Source organism: Amblyomma maculatum, chromosome 11, assembly GCF_055883805.1.
Source record: "Amblyomma maculatum isolate TAMU_Amacu chromosome 11, ASM5588380v1, whole genome shotgun sequence".
NCBI classification, from domain to species: domain Eukaryota; kingdom Metazoa; phylum Arthropoda; class Arachnida; order Ixodida; family Ixodidae; genus Amblyomma; species Amblyomma maculatum.
Window position 1 is genome coordinate 68816298 of NC_139354.1, and position 26295 is coordinate 68842592.

The following is a 26295-nucleotide window of genomic DNA, read 5'->3' on the forward strand; positions in this document are numbered from 1 at the left end:
TGCGGACATAAGTAAACGGAGCATGCTTTTCCGCTCAAATTAAAATCACTCCTTCGGCAATAGAGATAAAAGAAAAAAAAAACAATATTTAACCAAGTGAAAGGGCACTGGCGTCTACTTAGATTTAGAAGGAAGTTACGTACTCGGTTTATTATTAATATAAACAGCGCGAACACGGAGACAAAGGACAAGATAAAAGAAAGCCACAGTACAAGCGCTGACTCACAACTAAGCCTAAGCCCTTTACTCCAAGGCCCAGAAAAAACAAAAATGAAGAAAACCAAACAGTCACATGAAACAACCCCTGGGTTCACCTGCTGCACAAAAAATCAGTTAAAAAAGACACCTCCTTGCTTGAAAGAGCAAGAGACGTCTTGCTGACACACTTATTGTCCGTTGAAATAAAATATGATTCCACTATCTCTCTTGTCATCTTCTCTTTGTGGCGATACAAAATCCTAACCTTGTCAAACTTAAGAGTGCACTTCTTCTCCTTCTTCATTATTTCACATGAATGGCAATGTGATACCAGGAACGTTTTGTTCTTTCCACTTTCCAAGTTGTTCCGGTGTTCCTGTAGTCTCTTATTAATACATCGTCCTGTTTGTCCTATATAACTGGCTCCACAAGAGAGTGAAAGCCTGTACACAACACCTGTCTTGCATTCAACATATGGGTTTCTATGTTTCACCCCACATTCTTGCTTCTTCGCTTCTCTTTTCCTTTGAATAGCCGGGCAGATCCTCTTCATCTTGAGCGGGGCGGTCAATGCGATGACGAGAGAGATAGTGGAATCATATTTTATTTCAACGGACAATAAGTGTGTCAGCAAGACTTCTCTTGCTCTTTCAAGCAAAGAGGTGTCTTCTTTAAGTGATTTTTTTGTGCAGCAGGTGAACCCAGGGGTTGTTTCACGTGATTGTTTCGTTTTCTTCATGTTTGTTTTTTCTGGGCCTTGGAGTAAACGGCTTAGGCTTATACCCTAGTCAGACGGACACGCTAACCGCGGTTATGCTTAACTACGGTTAGCCGGAAGAACCGTGGTTACAGGAAACCGTCATCTCGCCGCTGCCACACGGGGATTAGGTCCACCGTTCGGTGGTTTGACAGCGATCACGTGGTTTCCAAATAGACAACCAAATTGCCATTAATTTCTTACAATAAACGACTTAATAACACTACACGGTAATGTTTTTATCCACAAGGTATATGCACGTTGTGCAGCTACACGTGAATGCACTACAGGGCCCTTCGTCCACGGCTTGCAGGCCAGCGTTGAGGTCGGCAGCAATCGCCGCATAAATGCGTGCGTTTCTCGTACAGGCCCGCAAAGCGTGGAGCCTCTCCTCCCACAGCCGTATTAAAATCATCGTTGCTTCATGCGACCACAGAAGTCTCCTAGCTGCAGCCAGAGATGCCAGAGATGCAGAGGCACAACACACGTACCACTCAGAGACGCCGCCATCTTTACTCTGGTTCACGGTTTGAGCGATGAAACCGAGGTTGCCAAGCTCGGTTCGCGCCAACCGTAGTTAGCGGGCTAACCACGTTCGGTTCCGCCGTGTGAACAACCGTAACCGCGGTTACCGATAACTACGGTTATCGTAACCGCGGTTAAGCATGCCCGTGTGACAAGGGTATTAGTTGTGAGTCAGCGCTTGTACTGTGGCTTTCTTGTTTCTTATCCCTTGTCTTCGTGTTCGCGCTGTTTATATTAATAATGAATAAGTACCAACTCGCCCAACAAAGTATCTTGGTACTCTGTTTACTTTTGTCCGCACCGGTATACACGTCCACCGTTAAGTGAGACAGTTACTGCTTTCTCCCCGAAAACCAAAATAACGAAAACCGTTGAACTGTTTGCAAACTTTGTGTCATTCTCTCGATACCAGGAAGTCGCGGGATGAAAGGCTGGTGTTACTTGTTATAAAGCGGCTACTTTTAAACCGAAGCTTCAGCGTCTCCCCATTTTTTTTAATTTTGTGGCCGGTTTTCTTTCGCCGCTGCTCTATTCCGTACCCATCGACACACGATCAGCGTTCTTATCTGGGCGCGCGTGGCTGGTGCAGTTTTTTCTTCTCCCCCCCCCCCTCCCTCCCCCTTGCGCATGTACTCTCCGGTAATCTCTTTCTTGCCTTGCCTTATTTTCCTTGCCTTATCTTGCCTTATTTTCTAGGGCGCGTACTCTTTCCGTGTTACACTGTCGCACGTGTGCACTTACGTCTGCAAAAGAGACCTTGGAAGGAGGCCTCCATTGTTCTGGCTTTCGATTCCTTTATCTTCGTTTCTCACTTTTTCTAATCTTCGTGCCGCAGCTCTTTGCTTAGTCTAGAGGAAGTCCGAGGCTATCCACGCTTCTAATATACACCGACAAGCCATTTCAGAGCAGCATTCAAGCTTTTTACTCCTTAGTTTTTTCTTATCTTTGTTTATTTATAATCTTGGCCGACAGTGTGTGTCGTTTTCGAGCGGTATCTCTCCGTGTGGTTTCCGGACTGTTTTTTTTTTTTTTTCTCCTTTAATTTATATGCTCGGTTGTTCATCTCGAACGCGCCCGGCAGCCATAATGTGCACTTTCGCTTGCTGTGCCGTCTCGAATTCGTTTGTTCTTCAGTTTGGTTTGGGCGCGATCTCACCTTTGCTATACCGCGGTTGTAACGCGAAAGCAAAATATTAAGCGTCTCGTTGGCTATGGAAAAACCTTCGGCGTTGTTCCAAAAGAAAAGTGACAAAAATCTCATGGCGTCGCAGTCACATGACGTCGCGCTCATGTTTCTAACACGCCTCAATGCTCACTTTGATCGAGACGTCACGCGTTACTTAATTTTTAAAGCAATTGATTTTTCTCGAAGAAAAATTCCCTCTACCCTTAAGTTTTCGAGCTAAGTATATGCTCTACGCAATGCACTCTCGTAGGCTTGGGAACAAGCGGGACTTGTCAATGAACCTCACAACAAAACTCACTCATTCGCTTCACGCAAATAGTCAGGTTCGCTCGTAATTTTTTCCGGCTGCCGAACTGGCTTTCTTTGCACTGCCGCCGACTTCTCCGGCCTGCAGCGAAACCAAGCATTCCCTTATTCCCCCCCCCCCCCCCCTTTTTTTTTAAAGGACCGCTCTGTTGGGGCCGAAACTCTATACTTGTCCTGTCCAACTGGCAGTACCATGTATTGCCCGCACAATGAATAAATAAATATACCGCTCGATCTTGGCGTAGGGCTGCCATTTTCCCGAAGCGCATTCGGTGAAGGAAAGCGACTAAGTTTTACCATTTTATCTGCAGGCATGCCAGTACGTATACGCTAAACATCTGTGGCCTTTGCTTTTTGGTACGCCAGGCGGCACCTCATGAACAGTGAGGCTAGAGTTGTGCCTCGACGCCTGGCGATCGAGGCACCGTAGGTGAGGAACGCAACGTCAGGTTGTATGCGCCACGTTTGCCCATGAATTTCATGTACTGTGCGCGCTTTCGCGGGATTACAACTTCTCTGGGAACAGTTCCCATATTGGTATCTGCTCTCTTTAGTTGTTACTTCAACTAGCTCCTTCCTCGGCACGTCTAGCTGTGTACATTTGCACGCGCCAGTTCTACCTCTTTTCTTTTTTTTTTTTTTCATTCCTCGGTCCATTTAACGTTGGTCTGTACTTTCTTATCCGTCCTTCTAAGACTAATTGCTTCGCTGTCGCCTTGGGCCACCGTCATGTTGCTGCTGCGTCGTCACTGGTCGCGGACGTGATTAACGAAGTTAACTACACGAGACGACGGACCGAGAGTACTTGCGCCGGTGCGTGTGCGGTGAGATGTATGCCGCGTTTAATTAACTCAGTGCAGGCGTCTCCTGTTCATTGGAAAGAATTTTCGAAAACTGCGGAGGACAGTTTTGGTTCTTGGGAGGCAGTGTAAGTTTGCTAATCTCGCGCGTATATCTGGACTGGCGCGCGGGCGGTCTCTAATGCGGCGTTATTGTACATCTCTTGTGTGTTTGCGCCTGCTCGCTTGGTGTAGCTTAGCAGGGTGTGTCAGTGTTAAGGGGACGGGGGAAGGAGGGCCCGTTCTACCAGACTTCTGTGATCGCAGTCTGCGTACTTACCGACTGCTTGCACCTTTCTCAAGCCTGTGCGCATATGTCTGTGCGTGCGCGCGTGCAAAGCCTTCCTTTATCCACCGACCTCCTCCCACGAGAAGCACCAGGCATTGAATTTGCCTCTGTCAAACATTACGTGACAGCCTCCACCCAGAAGCTCATACTTTATTGTGGGAAGGGGGAGGGGGGGGGGAGCAAGCAGTGCTGAGTGCTTGCCCCCCCCCCCCCCCCTTGAGAGCTTAAATATATGGCGAGAGTCTGGCGTGCAGTGTTCTGCCGTTTGTTTGTTTGTTTACATAGCCCACGTCCGCCCTCTAGTAAACACGAGCGCCCGGTTCCATGCTGGCTGTACCTATGTAGAGCAAAGGCATTTTGCGATGTAAGATGCCGTTCATGTGTTAGTGTTTGCTCGGACGAAGTCCTGGAGAAGTGTCAAGTCTGGCTGTCACCATGTTTTCGTTTCTTTTTCTTGAGCTGGTACAATGGCTCGGGCTTCAGGCCAGGTAAATGTTTAGGCGTCACGAAAGGTGTTCATCTCAGCGTAAAGTTTTTGTTATTTTTTTAATGCTTCTTGCTTTCGTGGTGTCAGACCGGGCTAGAGTTTCAGCATTGCGCCAACTTGAGCTGCGGTCTTTTCCTGAAATTACTTTTACGTCAGGCTGGGCGAAAAATTTTGTCATACCTCCGGGCCTGACTGCCACCATTGACCTCTCCGTCTATTACTATTCTCGTCTTGTACATCCTGGTTTTATTTATTTATTTATTTATTTGCAACGGTGTGGTTGGACTACACTGAAAATAGACTCCTAGGTGGGAAGTAAAGGGAAGGGGGGGCTCCGCGAAACAACTTTCGGCGCAAAAAGACTTAGTCACAGCACTCGCATCCATTCTCGCGTGTGTGAGGGAATGCAGGTGAACGTACGATCTCGTGTCGGTTTCGGCATGTGCGCAGTAGGCTCTCCGGCAGTCAGTGGACCGACTGCCAACCAAGCAGGAGAGGTTGCATTTGAGCTAGGCCTGAGGTCGCTCCAGGTTACGGGAGGTCTCCTCCCTGGAACGCTAACGCCCTGCCTGTCGGCGCGTGTCCGTCGCTACCGGAGCGAAGCCATCGACGCGTCGCTGATATCTCTGACGCGGGAAAGTATTGGCGACGGCGTCGACCTCTAACACCGAGCACCGCGTTATGAGTGTGTACGCGCAGGCAACCCTGTCCGATGGCGAGACTGCGCGATAGGAAGAGGTGAAGGAAGGAAGGAAGGCCGCCCTGTTGTAGACCGAAGCCCGTTCGCGCGAACGATGCTGGAGGGAGATTAGCGTCCTCCGGTTGAGCGCCTTGTCGGCAGGGTGGTTGGGCAGACGTTTACAGAGCGATGGCTTAGGGCCCGACGCCCCGGTTGAAGTGACAAGCAACACGAGGTAATCGTACACGGTACTAATATTGCCACCGCTCTCTGAGAGCTGGCTGAAGGGGCGCCAGGACTCTGTATACATGTTGGATTCATGACTTTGCGTCGGGAGCACAGCCTTCGGTCTTGGCGATTAATACGAGAGTAATCATTTTAGTCTTATGCGGCTCGCAGTGAAAGGCACAACTGCAGCCGAAGTTCACATGTAGGATAAAGCAACCCTGCCGCTGTGGTGCAGTGGTAAAACGCCCGCCTACTACTGTGCCAGAGTATCCGGGTTCGATTCCGATCGCCGGCGGCTGCGTTTCGATGGAGGCGTTAGCGAATAGGCGCCCGTGTGCTGTGCGATGTCAGCGCACGTTAAAGATCCCCGGGTAGTCGAGATTGCTCCGTAGCCCTCTCCACTCCGGCTCCTCTTTCTACTCTCACTCCCACCTTCCTCTACTTCCTTACGGCGCGGTTCAGGTGTCCACAGAAATGAGTTTGACAGATACTGCGCCTTTCCCTCCCATTGAACCAATTATTATGAAAATAAAGCAAAAGGCAGTATTAACGGGATAGCGTTGAAGGCACCGTTCAATTTCGGTGTGGGCGAGAAACTGGCAGTTGGAAGATTACATGACCAGGCAATAATTGATCAGAAACTTGTGTGACGTCACGAGATCCCACGGCATGGCCGATTAGTGCGACCTTTCAACTTTGGTATCCTTCGCGATGGGAGGGGTGACGTGGGATTCGAATCGTCCCCACCCTTGGATCCCGTGAGACGTGCGCTGCTCCTAGGCCTCGCAGGCATGTTCCTGGGACTCGGTTGAAGCGGAGCTTGATTATCTATATCGGATGGTCCTTTCACAAGAGGTGGTAGCTAGAGGCTGCATGCTAATTTGTATGTATGTGATAGAGGCAAAGATTAAGGGAACCATGTTTTATGCGACAGTTGGGCTGTGATGCAGAAATATGATGCTTGAAGGGTGCAGGAGGTTGGTTGGTTGGTTCACAGGAAGGGAAAGGCGCAGTATCTGTCACACTTGCTCTGTGGACACCTGAACCGCGCCGTAAGGGAAGGGAGGAAGGTGGGAGTGAAAGTGGAAAGAGAGAAAGGGAAGCCGTAGTGGAGGGCTACGGAGTATTTCGAAGTGGCGTCCGTGTGCTGTGCGATGTCAGCGCACGTTAAAGATCCCCAGGTTAGACTCATACGGGATTAGATTCCTGCCAACTGAAAATAATGATGGGATTCCACTTGATACGGTTAGGCCTGCACAGTCTATGGCGGTCCAGAAGGGCGGGTTTTCACTGTGACCCTGACGCCCGCCCTGCAAGGCTCTACTTTCGCGAGAGTATACACGCATTGGTTGAAATGCACAAATTGAAGACCACTGTGCCAGACTGGATTTCAAGAGTCGAGCCACTATGCGAGCTGAAGGAATTTTAACTTGACAAAGGCAACTCGTATGAGCCTGCCGGCTTCTGTATTAAGTGTCATGCTTGTGGTAACCGCTCTGCTGTGAGCATTCTGTTTGTAGCGCGTTTTTGTTGGTTTTGTTTTGTGTTGGTGATGACCGGCAATAAAGAAAAAAAAAGGTGGTGCAGGAGGACCGAGAGCAAAAATCTGAAGGGGGACCTAGGGCGGATTAGTGATTAAGGGACGAGCAAATATTTGTGCGAACGAAGTACCGCAAGGGGACACGGCAAACGGGGGCCATTAACATGTGACGTCATACCCTTAAAGGCCGAGCTTAGCAATTTTCGGGCTACGGAACAAAATTGTACAACCAGATGTAAGTTCCGCCCAACCGGACAGTGGTGTACTTAGTCTCCATACCTTTCCATGCTCGATGCTACCGAGCTGTCAAACAAGCCATTCATCACATTTCCATCACTCGGTAATATACCTCGTTGGTGTGCTCTGTGTATCTTAGGTGTGCAGTATACCGCGATGCTCAGTTTGGCGAGAAAATGTTTTTTTGGAAAACTGTTCAGCGTTTGAGCTTTTCCTACAAGCCTCATGGAAGTTCTTGTAATTTTCAATTCGAATGCGTGTATCCTTAGATTTAGGAAAGACGTTTGCGGATACGGAAGACTTGTTGCATTAACTTTTCATTTGAATTTAATTATTTGATGTCCTCAGTCAAGAAACAGTTGTATATATCACCTCACCTCTGCTTATGTTTTCATATTAGACTGTTGTTCACGAAACAAAGGCCAACTCTGTAAGGGACAGATAAATTAAGGAAAGGATCACGCGAGCGTCTCAGATGTACAGGACTGCTATCGACAGATCAGAAGGCTGGTTAGAAAAACGTTAGCACAAATTTTCTCATGTAAAGTCAGTATTTCTCCTTTGATCGTTGCGACTTTCAACCGGTTACCACTCTCCGTGACTAAGGAAGTGCCATGCATGAAACACGAGCATAACTTCTCGTTTTGTATAGCCGAGAGGCGGAAAGAAAAGCGGCTTAAGGCGAATTTCTTACTGTGCATAAATCGAGTTGAGATTTTTTTTTTTTTTTGTTCCTGTGTTCACGTACGGGGTTCGAGCCGTAGAATGCACACTGCGTGGCTCTTGGCCTTCGGATGATCTCTGCTAGCTTTACATTAATCAGCTGGCGTTCCTCTGTCTGTGCTTTCGCAGGGCTCTTTTGTTGTCGCTGAATTATAATTGCGTTCCTCGATCGTGCACCATCAGCACTGCTAAGTTGTCTTGGGTATAGTGACGTTTATATAGGAATGTTCCAACGTTCCTGTGTCGCTGTTGGTGGCGGCACTCTTTGAAGCTTGTAACTCACCGACAAGGTAACGCATTTCTTTCTCTTTGTTGCTCTTCGTATACGCTGTAAGAAAGTGAAGGCTCCGAATCGCGCAAGCAAGCGGACACCCGACTTTTCCCTTGGGTGGCCGTAATGGCACGAAGCTCTTATTTTGCTTTTGTTCTGCGTTTTGCCGTCACCCGGCGCCAGGTGGCGCGCCTATCGTCTCAGTGGTGAAAGCGAAAGGAGTCGGCCATCATCGCCTGCCTGCTCCTTAGCACGCTTGCGATGTAGAGCGTCTACCAGTAGGCAGCTTATCTTTTTATTTTCACTCTCTGTATTGGGCTTCTTGCGTTCTTCGGGCACACTGCGTTAAGAGGCCGGTGATCAGGGCGCCGGAATTCTCGGCGAGAGGCGCGTTTGTCATAGGTGCGCCGTCCGACCTTTGACGTATAACGTGAAAAGTTTTGCCCACTGACGTCAGCACGAAAGGAGGCTGGCAACATTTCAGTAATGGCAGCGTTTGGGCGAATTGGTTAGGCATGTTCAACTTGGAAAGCGCTTAAAAAACGCACGGACAACAGCAAGAGACAGACACACGTGTGTCTGTCTCTTGCTGTTGTCCGTGTGTTTTTTATGCGTTTTCCAGGTTTAACATTTCAGTGCCGAAGTGCGGTGCACGAGAAAAGAAACGCAAGCCTCAGTATAGCGCTTTCTCGCAACTGAAGAGGTTTATGTGGAAGACAGGCATGTGTGATGTGCGAAAGCCCGAGGCGCGAGAAAGACATTGCACTCGCGCATGCAGCACTTCTCCACGTACTATTGGTGTTAATTTTATTGATTGATTTCACTGAATGATGAACTCAAAATATGGGGGTTAGGGGATCGTAGGCTAGGAAAGACTTGGTGAGAGAGCAATGGTCGCCAGTCCTTGGTCCAGCAGTCCGCTAGGTCTCTGCTGCGGCTCTGACTCGCTGCACCAGCGTGAGCTGGTGTTGCACTTCCGAGTCGGCTAGAAGGTCCTCTCACTGCTCAAGGCGACGGTGCTCAGGATTATGGCTATTGTGTGCATTATGGGGCTAGCCCTACATCCCCATGTTGTGTAGTATAGTGTAGCGGTGTCTCCGCACCAGACACATTCGCTTGTGTATCGTGTGAGCCATGTCTAGTAATATAATGGTGTTTGGATACGTGCTTTTAAGCGCCTAAGCGATGTTGCTTGCTTGGTGTTGTGAAAGGCTCTACAAACAATGGCTCTACCAAATGGTCCCACTGTCCGGTTAGTGAAACTACGGATGACCGCGCCTTTCTCTAACGTTGCCCTTCACCACAGCGTGTAACTTCAGGGCGGGTAGCACCTCTAGCCTACCAGCCTGGATTTCGCCGCTGTCCGCGTGAAGCCATTACCGGTCCCATGATACCCATTGCTATGAAAACCTGTCATTGCTGTACAACATTATACTATGACTTGCTAGGACTGGATATGACTCGGCATGATTACTATGATTTACCGTGGTTGCTGTGGCTAACTGATTTAGCGCGGCTTAGCGTGTCTACTATGAATTACCATGTCTCATCGTGACTTGCATGGCTCATCATGTCTTGCTGTGACCGACATCGCTCTACTGCATGATATTCCGATAATGGCCCAGCCAAACCATCCGGGATTTATCCTTTGGTAATTTGAGGAGCGAAATTTGGCGGGGTGGGAGTGTATATCTTTTTTTTTTTAGAATTTTGAGTACCAAAATTTTCTCATCTCAAAGCCACTCATTTAGCTACGGCATAACGAGAGATTGTGAGTCCAATTGAAGGAATTTCGCGTATCGAATGGATGACTACAGATGTCAAAGACGATTTCGCTTCACGCTAGCCACAAAAACAGCGCTGTAGCAGATTTGCTCTTTCATTGCTACCCGGCTCTTCGCGTAGGTTGGCTTGAAGGTGCGTGAACTCTTACGTAAGATGATGCTCTTGTGACATTGTTTTCTCTTTTATGCATTTTGGATATTTTCTTGTTTTTGGAACTTTTAGCTTTTTTTTTTTCTGCGGTGTGCCAAAAATGGCAAATTAATAAATCTCGGCTAATGTGTATGTGTTGCTCGGTCTTATATTCTGCCGGCTTTCTGAGAGGTAGTAATACGACTTCAACCACTCACTCCTTACTATAAATGTGCTGGCTCTCCTCCTGTGGTTGTCTCGCTCGCAATTTCGTTGTCCAGTGCATTCGATAAACCTGCCATTGCCGGATCTTGGAGCGGAATGTGTGCCCATATTGAGCAGGTGTTTGAGCTTCAAGGCCGCCGGAGCGATCGTGTTACAACTACGTTGGCGAGTTGAGTGCAGTTCGTCGGACCGGTGGTGCTCCCCGTTCAGGCACTGGCATACTTGTGAGAACAGACGCGAAAAACCACTGCAGCATCGGCACTTCCCGCTTACGCGGCACGCCCTGTGTCCGGGTCATTGTTTTTTCAGAGCGAACAAAAAGGAAAAAAAAAAGTCCTACTAAGGACGAGGCCGCCTCGTCGCCTTCGCTTTTCTTCGGCTTCGGTAAAAGCGGGGCTGCGCTCTTGTTGGAGCAGCAGCTGCGGCAAATGCGTGTTGTCACTTCCACTGTACGTTTGTGCTCGCTCGCACTTCGAGAGCCCATCGATCATCGCAGGCTGACTGAAAGGAGAGCACTGCTAAGCTTCTCCCGGTCTCGTTTTTGGCCCTGCTGTTCGGTTTGCTGGCCACCTTTTCTTCGCGAACGAGTTATCCCCGAAGGGTTCGTCGCTCTCATCGGCTATCAGCCCACCCTCCTGTTGGTGAAAGTGGCGGCCGCGAGTTTCACTGTTGTGGACTAAAAAAAAAAAAAAAAGCCGTGCAAATCCCGTTAAAAGCCGTGTACCAAATGCTTTTGCGTGAACAAGTTTTTAACAAATGGTAACAGTAACTAGACTGCGAGACAAATGACTAATCAGCTATAACGTGACCGGTCCTGGTTGGATATTTACTACTTCCACATATTTAATACCTTGCTGCTTGTTTCGTCTCTATGGTCAGTTATGTAATCAGTGACATTTTTAAAGCTGGGGTTTTCCTTACTCTCCGAAGCAGACTAGGAACGTTTCAAATTAAAAAAAAAAATCAAATATGATCTTCGTCCGATCTTAATTCTTCCTTTAGTGAAGCTGCTGAGCATTTATTTTTCAAAAGTTGGAATATTCATTTCAGTTTAACTTGTGTTTATATTACGACCTGGATAGTCTCTCAGTTTCGCCATTCTTTCTGTTATTGATCATTTAAATACTTCAATGATGGCAGTAGTATTGTTGTTTGTTATTATTTTTATTTCACATAGACATTCTCAATGCCGGTTGCAAAATCCTGTTACTTTAATTTCGATCGGATGACATCTCTCTCATTAAGATTTCGGAAATCTGACTTATCCAATCGACGGCATAGGGTTTATCTTGCTGATGTATGCTCTGAAATTAAAATAACTAACCAAAGGGTTTCCCGGGGTTTTATTTTCGGTGTATCAGTAATGGGATTGTTCCAAATAACTGTATTCCAAAATTTTGCACTACTTATATCAAATTGTTTTGCATCCGACATCGAATTTGATAATGTCTTGCTTTTGTCATTCGACTCATATCGGTAATAAATATTATTTTATCAGTTCGTGTAAATATTTTATTTAGTGCATATCTATTGATATTATTTATTAATAATTGCAAGTTTTGTTTTTATTTTATTTTTATTTATCCTGCTCATTCGTACGCAGTCCTGGTACAGTGAATAGACTAGAGAGCCCTATACTTCAGAGCCCCATTCTACAGGGTGCCCTATAGAATACTGTTCAGTGGCACGGCCGCGCGTTTCCCCTGACGCTGGTTGTCTCGGCAACATGCAGATGCGGCAGTGGCGTTATCGACTGCACTTGAAGGCTTACTCGAGAAACGGGCGTAGCGTATACCAGAACTGACAGGCTGGTTTATTCGCGCACAGATACTGTGTCGGTGCAACTTCTGGTTGTGTGCTCTTGCCATTTTATTAGGCTATATTCCTTGCTACATAGCGTTAAGTCAACGTCAGTTCATTTCTTTTTGTCTACCGTAAAATTCCGATCAAGCCCCCCCCCCCCTCCAAAGTATGGAGGGAAGGAGGGGGGGGGGGGCTATTCCGGAACGGCGCCGAAATTCACAATAGCGATTACAGAATTATTCGCCAGAAGAAAGGGCAGTGCATATGCATTTAACCGGAGACGAACCGCCGTAGACTTATACCGGTTTACCCACGCAAGCGCAGTGGCCGCGATTGCACTCACCCCTGTTTATGCGCGTTCGCAGGAGGGGTCCGCCGTCGCCAACGCAAACTGATTGGCGCGGCGCCGCCATTTTCTCTCTGCGCGCTGTTCGAATAACTGTCTTTATTTTATTTCGGGGCTAGCTTCCGCCCGGGCAGCGGCCATCTGATATTTGAGGCGCGCACATCGAATGTCTTGCTCTCGCGGTGGTCAGCCGAGAATCCTCCGTCAGCCTTAAGACATACCGATGGTGTAAAGGTGCCGTTTTTATTAAATGGTGTTTTCGAGAGTTGTGAATCGATTGGATTCTTGAACTTGATAGGACTGTTCAGTGTTGCCTGGATGCGGTGCGTGATAAGAGCGCGGAACGGGCGGGGCCTTGCACAGGCTGTGCCGCTTTCCCGGAACAGCGCGGAAATGTGCATTTAGCAGTACAGGGGGGGGGGCGAAAACTTGGAATTTTATGGTACTTGGACGTACGGTTTGGGCCTCCCGCTACAAGTGCACTGGTGTGCTTGGGGGGCAAAAACCACGTTCACGGTGGTTCCTCCATTTTTAAGTTGCAGTGGAGGCCTGCCATGCGTGGTTTCCGTGACGTCACGTGCCAGCCAATAATGTTGGAGATCAAAATTGGTGTCCTAGACAAATCTTTCATGGCTTTCAACCTGTTGGCTGGGTTTGAGTTCCCAGAAGGAACCGGTCTCGGCTAATTATTTCGCTCGCACATATTCTGCGCAGGTCCCGTCGTAGCCAGCTGTTGTCCAGCAGCCAATCGGCTGGCAGCCGCTGCGGCGGTAGCTCGTCGGGCAGCGGCTCAAGCTCCACCGAGAGCAGTGGCGTGCCCAGCTGCCACGTGACTTCCTCCTCTGCCCTCTGTCCCGGCGCCATGGCGAGTAGCCACGGTGACTGTGTGCCTTCGTCGTCGGCCATGGCGGCGCTGTCGCTGACCGGCTCGGACGAGCGCGTCACCCTCATCGTGGACAACACGCGATTTGTGGTCGACCCGGCACTGTTCGCCCTCCAGCCGGACACCATGCTGGGACGGTGAGTAAACGTCTACCTTCGTTTACCCCATGAGCATTCTGTTTTAATTGGTCAGTGCGGTGTTTCAAGCGACCGGGCGGCGTCGGTAAGCGATGTGTCTGCAGCAATTTCAAGACGTCCACGGTATCGCGACTGTAGACTGCACTAAGCATGAACCGCCTTTATCTGCCAGTGACATCAAGTGACGGGTGACCCTAGTGTCATAAGATGCATCACCGAACTTTCAGTGTTCTCTATGCTTCCAACATGCGCTGCCGTAGTGGCAGCACATGCGTCAGCAGTGGCTTCCTATTCTAGTGATGAGCGAAGAGACGAATCCGGCGTGGAGTGTGAAAGGGTCTGCACTCGGTCGTGTGATACGTGAGCAAAGCGGGAGCACTTTGCATAGTTTGCGCTGCCGCGCGCCATCAGTGCACATGCATAGATAGCCCGCCTTATGCCATTGGGCTGGGGCCAATCACTGTGGTTCGGATACCACTGATGAAGAAGCGCAGTAGTGGTAGACGGCGGCAGTAAGCGGTAGCGCTATTCTACTTTTAGCTTGACGCCGCCGCGCAAGCGTCACTGTACGCATGAGCAGATCACCCTGGGGGCGACAACTGGCGCTGCCATTCGCGTAGAATGCTGCGGAGTCGGCACGCAAGGGCCATACAGTATGTACGCCGCTGACGGCACGTGGTAATGATAGATGGTAGCGGGGAGCGGTGGGGTCCCCAATATCTCCATTTTTTTTCCTTAAGCTGCTTCGTGGATGCCCCCGTGAGTGCTTTTATGTGGAGCTGCCGTAATTCGTGGTGGCTGCAAAAGTTCACCTGAACCAAAGGACATGCAAAGCAGTTCATCCTAAATGGCCCTTGAAAGGATCTTTTCAGTATTATTTTAATACAAGAAATCTATAGAGATGGCCTTTGTATTTGAGTAAAATTTGAAAGCTCTACACGGAATCTGTATTGTACAAATAGATTTTTGAATATTACTCCTGGCGACCGCTCGCAACAAATTATAGTGACACTCCTTGTAAGCTCCCTTCCCCATGACGTTACTATGGCTTTCTTGTTATGGCCACCCATTGAATGCTCCCAAGTGATGCGGGCAGGACAAGGCTCATCAAAGCGCTCTCACGAATTTTTTGCCTCTTTTTTGCTTGCCGGTATTGGCTGTGTCGAGGGAGAAGATGAGTGTCATTTGGATCACCGATATCTTTTGTGTTATGGAAACTAGCTTAACAATTCTTCTGTTATAGAAAAAACTGATGGCATACGCAATATTAATGCAGGTTTTCTACTTTTAGTGCACAGAGTCTCGTGGGCCCTTCAAGCTTTTTTTTTTTTTTCACATTTAGTTGTCTGGGAAACCAACTAGAGGTCTCGCTGTGTTCATCTAAACGGGAGTCTGCTAGTAACACATGAAAACTATGGCAATGCTTCACCATGGCTGACTGTATGTGTTACTTTCCAACTTTAAAACGTAAAATGCATTGATGTTCTCTGTAGCAGTGGGTGGATGTTCGTGCATGTTTCCATTTGTTCTGGTGCAGTTGCTTTTCTAGTTGCATGTATGCGTTATCTGGTGTTACTCTAAAACATCCCTTCAAACGGATAGGCTCGAGCATTCTATGAGCACCTTGGAATGACATTACAATGCAGTGTCTTGCACGCAGGATGTTTGGTTCATCACTGGAGAACAACATCACGAGGCCCAATGAGCGGGGCGAGTACGAAGTGGCTGAAGGTTTGTCTGCGACAGTCTTCAGGGCCATCTTGGTAAGTGCTAAACTGGGTGTGTGTGTGTTCTTTTTAAGCTTGGATGCAGAAGCAACACATTCATGTTGTATTTGAGAATTCAGCAAGCAGGACCTGTACCGTATGAGTTTCTTCATGGCACTTGGTCAGAACTGGAGTTCAGAAACTGCATAATAGTTTACGTTTTGTTGTGTTGGAGTGAACTGTTACTTGTAATGCAGTGAGCCCAATTATTACGATGGGAGCCAAAGAAAAGCAAAAAAGGGAGAGTTAAGTGGTCAGATAAGATTAGTGTGTTGATGGTGAGAGGGTATCTGCATCTTGTGCAGTACAAGGTTAACAAGAGGTCGGGTTGAGGCTCTTTCGTTTTCTGACTGAGATTTATGTGCCTATGATCGGTATGAGAGGCTGACGTAATACAGACTAGTAGCTGCCAGCAGCTGTTCAACAATCCTGCACGTTTTGTTTTCTTAGGACTACTACAAGACTGGCGTTGTCTACTGCCCTCCAAGTGTCACTGTACCAGAGTTACGAGAAGCCTGTGACTATCTGCTCATCCCATTTGATGCCCAGACTGTCAAGTGCCACAACCTCAGTATGTCCTTTGCACTCTGTTGCTTGAAAATTTTAAAAGGCCAAGTCTTTGCAGATTTTTCAATTTCTTTTTGCCATTAGCATTGAATGTTTCTTATTTTTTCTACAAACTGCCTGGAGGCATAAATTGTGACAGTTTCATTTTTCATCCTCATATGGCTTCTTTATTCACTTAAACAAATTCATCAAAGTGTGTTATTAGCAAGTTAAGTGTGATAAGTGTGAGAAGTTATCTACACAATAGTTGTATCCAAACATCTGCTGGACTTTAAATACAAGAAGCTGTTACATTAAATTCAGTATATCTGCAGCATCAGTTTTCTAATGCAGCTAGTGTTTGCGTTTCATTTTTGCCAGGGGGCCTTCTTCATGAGCTCTCCAATGAGGGAGCCCGCCAACAGTTTGAGAAGTTCCTTGAAGAGCTCATCGTTTGTAGAATGGTAAACGCTGCTCAGGTGAGTTCTTGAACTTTCTCACTCCCATCTGTCCAATACAGACAGAGTATTCTGTGTGCCTTACAGCACTCCCTCATTGGGAAAAGGGCTTTTTTTTAACTGAATTTTATTTCATATGTTGCTTACAAACCACCAGCTTGATGGCCCCTTATTTTTTCCAGAAGGGCAAAAAGTTTGACGTAAAAGATGGTGATTTTGTGCTTAGTCATTTAAAGATTTTTCGGCTTCCATAGGCCCTATACAGAAGTAAGGCAATCATAACGTCTTTGGCAGCAGTTTTAGAGTGAAAAAGTTCCTTGTGAAATCCATTACACTAGAGTTGAATGATATGTTCTTTTACAGAGGGGTGACCGTGAGTGCCATATAGTAGTGCTTCTTGACGATGACACGGTCGACTGGGATGAAGAGTACCCACCTCAGACGGGTGAAGAGCACTCCCAAAGTGAGTGGATGATGTTATTATTGTTGTGTGTGTGTTTCAACAGCTGGAAAGAGCGTGGCTTTTGTAGTTGCCTGTTGTACGAGAACAGAATTCCCCTGTTTACTGCGTCATATTTAATCTGACGTTTCAGACTCGTGTTTTAGCAAATCTGGACTTATGTAAGAGGCAGCTTGTAGTTTGTTCGATATTCCTGTGTGTGAAGCCAACCTGCCCGAGTGCCTGGCTTACACTGCAGTGTATTCATTTCTTGTAATTCAATTAGGGCAGTTAATGTCATTTATAAGAAAGGGGGAAACTACACTAGAAATGCCCAGAATATGAATCCAGACAGAGCCTAATCGATCATTTTGGCCTTTGCAAATAGTGCTTTTAATAATTAAGTGAATACTTCAAATACTTGTTACGCACACAAAACTCTGACTCGGTAAGAACTTCTAAAGCCATATATTTTTCCCGGCACACAATGTCATTCCAAAAAAAATCAAAAGAGCATTTTGAAGCCTTGTCACACGTTAAATTTCTGTAGACCTTATGCAAAGATCCCCTTTGAAACATAAAGAACCACTTAAAGGTTACTTGGATCCAGCATACTTGTGGGATGTGGGACTTATCTGTAGGATATCCAAGTACTGGCTTAATTTCTGTTTCATAGCTCTTGCTTTTAAATGCTGACACTACGAACATCTTAGACGTACGAACCGCACACACGTGGCGTTCCGCGTCAGGTGTTGGAAACGGTCATCAATATTCATATGCTTCATGCTAGCCCCCCTCTCATGATAGTGCTGTCACACTGACTAACTCATTTCTATGGAGAAGAGTACGGTCAGCTCAGACTCCTCTGGCTGAAGTCGAGGGAATCATGCATTCTTGAAGTTGTGTACGCTGTTGCTGCACTAGCGACTGGTAGATGTGGATCTCAGCTCTGCGTGTGTATCAGCTCGTGTCTACTGCCACACGTGTGCACACACCAGCTCAAGCATACCTGCTAGTGAGCGGCGCTTGCATGTTGGAAGTGTGTTTGGATCCGGGTCATGATTGCGCACGAACTGAGGTGCTGTACTGGAGGAGGGGCAATAAATCGAAACTACGCAAAGCAGGTGTTGCACAAACCTTGTTCGCATCAAGCGACTGCTTCAAGATTTCAAATAGTAAGCATTCAGATCGAATCGATTTTCAAACGCTTCGCTGTCGACTGGATATTTGCACACATGCCTAAACAGTCGATTCTAGAGGATGGCAAGTGTGGTAGAGGGCAACTGGAAATATATCTTTCTAGGGCAATATGGCTGCTGATACTGGAAAAGGAAAGGGTTAATATTGAGTTGGTGGAAGAGGACTCTCTCTATGGTAGGATAACTTTGCAAAGCATGATTGACGACCTAAACAGGCAAAACAGAAAGGTAGGCCTAAAAATAAATATGCAGAAGAATGAGGTAATGTTCAATAGCCTATGGAAGAAACAGCAGTTTACGTTAGGTAACGAAATACTGGACGTGGTAGGTGAATATGCCTTCTTAGGATGGGTACTAACAACAAACCCAGACCATGAAAGGGAAATAACTAGAATAATATTGGGATGGAGTGCATTTGGCAAGCACTTGCAGATTATGACTACTGGTATCACTCGACAGGACACTATCATTTTCTTCCTGCCTGTACTCACCTATGGGGCTGAAACGGGGAGGCTAATGAAAAGGGATCTACGTATGTTGAGGGTAACGCAGCTTGGAGAATGGGTGAGAGAAATAACTTGAGTTACTGACATTCTATAGTGGAAATCAAGAAGAAAAAATGGGCATGGGCAGGGCATGTAGTGCAAATAGAGGATAACCGATGGACGCTTAAGGTAACAAACTGGATTCCAAGGGAAGGAAAGCGTGGCAGGGGACGGCAGAAAATTAAATGGGCGGATGAGGTTAAGAAGTTCGCAGGGGTCAAAGGGGTGCATCTAGCACAGGACCGGGTTAATTAGAGGAACATGGGAGAGGCTTTCGCTCTGCAGTGTGTATAGTCTGGCTGATGATAATGATGGCAGAATTTTGTTCAGGACTGCATTCTTGAGTGATCCAGTGGATTCGGGTTCGTGTGAAACTATGATGCAAAAGCCTAGAAGACACCTCTCGGAGGTTTAATGCATGTTCATGCTTATTTTCTGCACCCGTCACTGCTCACTAAGGTGGCATAAGCTCATCTTCATCATCCTTCTTTCCAGTCATTCACAGTACAGCCATGTACCGATTCTTCAAGTACATTGAGAACCGTGACGTCGCTAAGCAAGTGCTCAAGGAACGTGGTCTTAAGAAAATTAGGCTCGGCATTGAAGGTAAGCTATTTGGTACTGTTCATTGGGTTTTGAAGAACAATGAAAAAACTCTGGCCTCTCAGAGAAATCTATGCTTCATTTTGAACTTCGCCCAACACCATACTCCTAGTTATTGCATGTGCCTCTTCTGAAACAGGCGTAAACTGCAAGAATTACTTTATTTACCTTCTCTGCTATTTGACTTCGGCTGTAGACCTCCGTCATCATGCATTACCCATGTACCCGTATTTACTGGTGTCATTTTGCAGGCTACCCGACACACAAGGAGAAGGTGAAGCGGCGGCCCGGAGGACGTTCTGAAGTCATCTACAACTACGTTCAGCGGCCCTTCTTACGCATGTCGTGGGAGAAAGAGGAAGCCAAGAGCCGGCATGTCGACTTTCAGTGTGTGAAGAGCAAGTCGGTGACAAATCTGGCAGCAGCCACCGATGGCTCACCGCCGGTCGCGAACCCGGCAGCGATCTATCAGGCGGCGGTCGCAGCTGCCGCCGTCGGAGGTGGTGCCGCGGCTGCCAACGCCCCTGTCGTCGTGCATGTGCACCAGCAAGAACTCGGTGCGGTGGGCGGGGCCGAGGAAGCACCCGTCCATCCACAGGAAGAGGTCGTCGTCGCTTTGCCCAAAGAGTCGTACCCAACGGTGCTCTTCCCTCCGGACGATCTGCCCTAGAGACATCCGAGCACTCCAGCAAGGATACTAGGCCTTGTGTCATTGGGCGTTGCCGTGTTTTTACAGTGCTCAGGAGTGGAAGCAGTGCAATGGGGGGAGGGAACATATGTTGTGTGAAGTCTTTTTCTATGGGGCCTGTGGACACAAGTTCATTGTGTGTGTGTATAACATATGCCTCAAACAAATGGTGTAATGAACTCTGTTATGGCACAGATCACTTTGTTCTATTGCCGTGTGGTCAACTCGGAAGGGTTTTCTGAGCCAGGAAGTTAAACGTTTTACGTGTCGTTGCTTCGTTTCACCTTTTTGTTTCTTTTGTGTGCATCACACTGGGGCGTTTGTTGTGGCACAGAGAGACCTACGTGAGGTTGTGTATCTTATATTTCACGCATAGCCTGGGCAGAACTTACTGCTGGTAAGGGCTACTTTATGTTAATGCTACACAGCGGTTAACTAGATGGCATTTGGCTGTTGGCATGGTCACTTGGCGTAGCAGTGCTTCATGCCTGCTTTGCTTTTCTGACTTCTTTGAACGAGCTTTTTTACCATATTGAGGCACCATATGAAACTGATTTGTACAGTTACTTGTTCCTTCATATTATGTGGCCGGTTTTCTTCATTCTTGCATTTTTCCAAGCAGTGCCGAGCTTGCATTAGCAATGCTTGTTTTGTCCACTTTTGGGCTTTATAGCTTATTGAAGGCTGTTTTCATTCTTGTATTCTAGCACTTTGTTTGCAGTATATAATTTTTATTGTATTAAAGATACTTGAAATTTCAGTAGTGCGTTTCACCATGTCAGTGATCTTGTTTAGAGTTTGTGAGTAACAATGCTGACATTACGGCCTGCCTGTGTTTTTACATGAGATTGGGTCAAGTTCATCGATATATTCAAAGTAGCATCCGTTAACTTTTTACAGCAGGGGGAAAATTTTTTTGATGTTGAGAGGTCTTCTTCAACCCACTCGACGCATCAAGAAGCTTCTGTGTTGTGGGACTCAAGGTTAATAAACTTTTCTAAGAAGGCCTAGAAGGCCTGCATAAGAAAGTAAGCCATGTTTGATGTGTTGCAATGGCTGATGTGAATGACACTTATGACACACCTGGAAAAGAAAACACTAACGCAAAAGTCTCATTTTGTGGTTTTGTGCGAGTTCACCACTGTGCTTTCCGAGTTCTTCAGAGATCGCGAGAAATTGAGTTCTCTTGAGAGCAGGACTGAGGGTGCGCTTGGCTGGCTCTTAATTATTTGCGCTGTGTGCTGCGTTCTTGTTACTTGTTCACTGGCATATTTGTTTCCCTTAGCAATGGCATTTAAGGTTGTGCAAGAAGAAACGTTTGAAGGGCAGAGGGTCTGCAATGCCTCTGAGTGCACTTAAAGCTTGTGTTCATCTGAAGGTGCCTGTGCTTCCTGTGTTGGCACGCACTCAGAACCTCTTGGATTGGCCTCGTGTGCAACGCAAGAAGCAGCGCGTATTTTGTGTTGTGCGGAAAGATGACAAGGAGACGGGTTGTTTTTCCGTCCCAAGCTGCGGCGTGCATCGTTCGTTTCTGCCAACCCTGCTGGGAACCAATAAAAGCCAAAAAAGTTGGTGCACGATAGCATTTTTACACCTCTACACTGGTACTTCACACTGTTGATGAGTTGCTCTTGTTGTTTTTGTCGCTCCACAAGTAGCCTTCTCTGCACTCGGTATTTTGTAATAAGCTGCGATTAAGGTTTTTCTCTGTATAGTGCTTGTTATCTGAAATATGAGAATTTCATAGATGTACAAATTGGTGAATTGCTGTCCCACAGTGCATTGCTACAATTATTCTTCACACACTTTCCTTGAAAATTTTCCCGTGGCAAAGTGTATTGCACTTTTCTGCACCCTGGTAATAATCGAGCACGTGAAGAGAAGGGTTCTGAAGAATGAATTCTTTGTGGAACACAAGGTGTCACTAGGGTCATTTCCGTTGTGCTAAAATTGCCTTTGCATAAAGCTGTTAGCGCTGTTTATAACAGTCTGAGTGGGAGATTATTTTGAGTTTCAATGAGTCGGTAGCTTTCAGACATTCTATTTCATTGTACTATAATGAAAGGCAGCCAAAATAACTAATAGTAAATTTAAATCACCTGAACTACTTGGGTATCGCTTCTATTCTGGGTCACAGGTTAAATTGCTGGCCTAATGTCTCTGGTATGGCTTGCCATTTGTGCTTAACATTTTTTCAACCTGGACAGTCTGCAGACCAGCAAGCCAAATAACACCTTCCTTTAAACCATAAATCAACTACTCTTGCATGCTAATTAGAAGTTTTTGCAGTTACAAACTTTAGCTTCTCTAACGAGAGTAATCATGCTCGAGGCTTCATTACAATGTGTTCTTTTAAATGCAGCAGGTCGCATGAAAAATATGGTATAAAATTGTCCACAAATAATGCAGACACTGCATGTAGTGCCCTGGTTTCTTTATAAATTTTTACTTTTAGCTAACTCAAAGCTCTCTTTACAATATGAACAGTCTTCAATTTGACCGCTGGTTCACTTCTGACTTGCTCCATCTTGAAATCCTGAAATAGTTAAGCAGTGTCATACCTATTAACCATCCAGTCCCAAGAGAACAAATTTTAGGGAAAAGGTAACTTCCTGTTTGTCTCTTGTATTGTTCTGTATAAGACTCCTGGAAATAAGCAGCAAGATTCCTCTTCACTGATATGACAGTTTATCAGTATCCAAAGAAAAAAAATCCGTTCACCAAAGCTCGAGTGCTAAGAATAATCAAAATTCGACTTGTTCTTGTATCTATGCTCAAACTCTTTTGTAAGTATTCAAAACCTGCCACTGCAACATTATAAACCTAATAATTTGGTCCTATTTTAATACTAGGGCGAACTCCTACTATGAGCTATCTTTCAAAAGATTTCACCTTAACATTTGACTTGCGAATTCTAGTGCCACTGGGGACAGCAGTACCACCTACAGCATGCCAGTTCTTTCTATGTGTGTTGGCATTTTGAAAGTAGCATATCAGTGGTCATTGTGGGTGCACCAATGGTGGCCTGTGTAATTGTAAAATTACAATTGTAAATGTGCAAAATGTAAAATTGGCACCTCACTCACTGCAAGATGTGAAACAAATATCTGCATTCGAAAATATGATGAATTGATAACTGCATGAAGGAAAATCATTGCATTGGGTTTCACAGGGAAATCCTGAAGGGTCATGACATTAGTTAGCAGTTTTTACAAACTTAAAGCTTGGCGTATATCAGCAAAAGAAGCACCACTTACAAGGCTTGGCGGTATTGTGGTGTTGCAGGGCGACTGCAGCGATGCTAATATAACATCACCTCCAAACGGTAGCAAGTCATTTCTTACCAGCTTCCTCGAAAGTTCTACCTCGTTGCTTGGCTGTGATTCGAACAAGGGTGAAAAGGGCTCATACCTAAAAGGCATGAAGCCTTGCAATTATTGTCTGAATTTCAGGCAGTGTTGAGCATGAATAAGTATTCCGTTTCTGAAGTGATTATTTGTCACCAGTTGCAATCTGGCGATCTTTAATGAATGCACTCGGCTTTTATACCAGTAAAATAGAAGCCATGTAGGAGTAATTAGCAGGTATTGGAGACGGTAAATACGAAGTGAATGCGAGAGAAAGGAGCACAGTTTTAAAAGTGAAGAACAGTGCTGCCTTATTGGTGTGTATGTTGAGTGTTTAGCATTTGGCCACGCTCGTGGTTGGCAGCGGTTGTGCAGCTTAGCTTGAATAAAGAACCCTGAAGTTCCTTTACACAGTGATGTTAATGGTTTAGGCCTACAAAGAGCGAAGGCTACAATATGGCTTGAAAATAGCATGCCACTAGCATTTCTCTTCTGCAGTAACGTGGCTAGATATAATGGTAAGCTGAAAATATCTCGCTACATTCCGAGAAGTCTTAATTTGCCACAGTAACAAAACCTGCCTACTTGCATGACTTTTTTTTGGCTTTCAGCTCGACATATTTCTTGTACAAATTTGAAGAGGCTAGTTTTCCAGAATGCCCTTTTCTGTTTTCAGAATAGTGCTCGACAATTTAAAGGTATCTAGTGCAGAAGCATATAATGATCCTGTTTATGCCAAAGGACTTCGGTACGTATTTTAGTGCCACCATGAAATCATGTGAATTCTTTCTTTTCAAAGGAGGATAAAGGCCAGCCCATCTGCCCAAGAAAAACAATAGTTATGGCTAGTTGTTGCTGATAATATAACTCAGATGGGCTATTCTTCACTGCCAGTACATTGATGCGCCTATTATTTGAATAGTAGCTCATTGTACGAGTGTTGTTTGCAGTTGGACAGATTTGTCGACAAACCAGCATCCAAGTGTTCCCTTTTTCTGAAGCACGGCAACATGCTCGAAAAGTTATCTTTGTTGCAAGATGATCATGGAGGCACCCTGTGCACTCGCAAATAACTGGTTTTTGCTATGCGAGACTATGCACAATAGATATGAAACTCACCTGGGCCAAATATTTTCATGTTATGCGCATTGGGTTGTTCTGTTTCTCTGACATAAAGACATGTCTTCACTCCTTTTGTCGACATGTGAAGCACGATTCGTCTTGCAACCATCTTGCTTGACCTGGGTTGTGCGGGTCTTTGACTGTGGTGCTTCGATATCAAGTGTTCAAATACCAAGTTTTGTGCGATAGCACGGCACGGTGTGTCCTTTTTGTGCATGCGAAAAAATAACATATTTGCACTTGTGTGTTGTTTGCACTTGTAGAAGAGTGGCGAGTGTTTTCACCTTGCGGGTCATTAACATTTGAAATCTGTATTCCCATGTTCGAGCGTTGTGTTTTATACAGTGTTATGCTACTAACACTTTGGACTCTGTCAAGTGTTGTTTGTATGTATGAGGATGTTGCTTGCATGACCTGCTTTCTTTTGTACAGAAACAAACGGTTTTAATATATGCATCTGTCTACATATTTATGTGCCTGAGCTTTCTCTTTTAGTGTCTGGTTCTTTCTAACAGCAGTATTGTTCATTTCAATAGGTACCATGCAAGTCAAGGTAAGTATGCTGCCTTGGTATTCAGCTGCCATGCTCAAGTCTGGAGTATTCTGGAACTTTATGCATGCACCAATTTACTAAAGATTTAAATCCCAACATAATGGCTGCGTGACATCAACTGCATCATTTTAATCTCACTATGGTGGCTGAAAAAGCACTTATTGTATCTATATTTTGAGTGCATAAGTGAAAAATGCATAGCTTTGAGCAAGATACCATGCCCCAGTCGAGTCGGAGGGACTTGGTTCACCAGTGGTGACTTCTGGAATCTGGACTGGGTTGTATCTCCGCCATAGCAGGTACTTTTTTATGCGGCAGCGCTGTAGGTAGAGCATGCATGTTGATTTTTTTATGTTCGTTACACGCTGGGTGGACACAATCACCCTGGAAACTCTCATTTTAGTATATCTTAAGCAGCAAGTGCTCCTCTTACCTGTAAAAGATTTCTTATACTGTAAAGTTGCAAAAGCACACATATAAAATTTTCAGCAATAGAGGCTGCACTTTTTAAAATGACTGAAAACATGCTAATATTAGTCGAAGCGAAAAATGTTATGCCTGCTAAATAAATTTGAAGCAGATTGTCTCCTGTTATTTTTAGTTTCAGCAGACGGAACGGCGTCTTGAATTCGCGTGACGAAAGCAAAAGCTGCAGTGTTACTGGTGCTTTTTCGTTTAAATGGGCGACACGCGATACGCTTGGCAGATTAGTAAGGCTGCGGCAGCTGTTTCAGGTCATTATCTTGGTTCAGTAGGATCACCATCATCGAGATATTGCGTCATCGGCTATACGTGCTTAATACCGGCGAAGCTTTCGTGATTCTCGCGGTTAGACCTTGAAAATCTATGTTTTAGCCGCAACGTTTCTTGTATTGCTCGTCTGCTACCAAACGGTCTAGCAAAGTTTTAGCTGGAAGTTGACATGGCTGAGCTTTGATTGGCCGTGGGATAAGGTGACGTCATGTGATTACATCACTCGGCCGATCTGCCGGGTGCTGGACGACTCGTGCCTCTTTCAGGTAGAAGGATAAGATCAGAATCCAGGCTTTCAGAACCATTACATTTTAAGACGGCTACCCGTAGGCCACGCAGGCAGGCGCACGTTCGGCTATGGCTAAGCAAGGTTTTATATCTGTCTGGAGGTCTTCCAAATAATATTGCCACGATGTAGCGACAATGCCGAGGGGCAAGAAACAAGAGGCTAGCGTTGCATTGGAAGAATCTATCGGGCTGACTTGCGCCCGTAAAAGAATAAAGCAACACGGTGCGTTGAAAGCAGCAGTCGTACTGCATTGGTCGTCAACTATGAATACCCGCACCATTCAGCTTCGCTCAGTTTTAAAGTCTGCGGGGAAACAGATAAAGCCGCAAAGGTGGCCGGAATAAATTGGAACGTTGTGGAAGCAGACGGGAATGGTTGGGATCGTTAATAGAGATGCATCTCGGTACACCTTGA

General features: G+C 46.1%; 1 protein-coding gene across 2 annotated transcripts in view; it reads left to right on the plus strand.

Moving 5' to 3' along the window:
• mri (BTB/POZ domain-containing protein mrityu) overlaps positions 1–24754 on the plus strand; it is a 187098-nt gene extending 162344 nt beyond the window's left edge. For both annotated transcript variants that reach the window (XM_084584587.1, XM_084584586.1), the window contains exons 4-10: positions 13268–13573; positions 15234–15336; positions 15790–15910; positions 16267–16364; positions 16707–16806; positions 19022–19132; positions 19381–24754. In XM_084584587.1, coding sequence (XP_084440713.1) covers positions 13268–13573; positions 15234–15336; positions 15790–15910; positions 16267–16364; positions 16707–16806; positions 19022–19132; positions 19381–19799 — 1258 coding nt within the window. In that variant the 3' untranslated portion in view covers positions 19800–24754. The remainder of the gene's footprint in view (positions 1–13267; positions 13574–15233; positions 15337–15789; positions 15911–16266; positions 16365–16706; positions 16807–19021; positions 19133–19380) is intronic.
• Positions 24755–26295: the final 1541 nt, after the last annotated feature.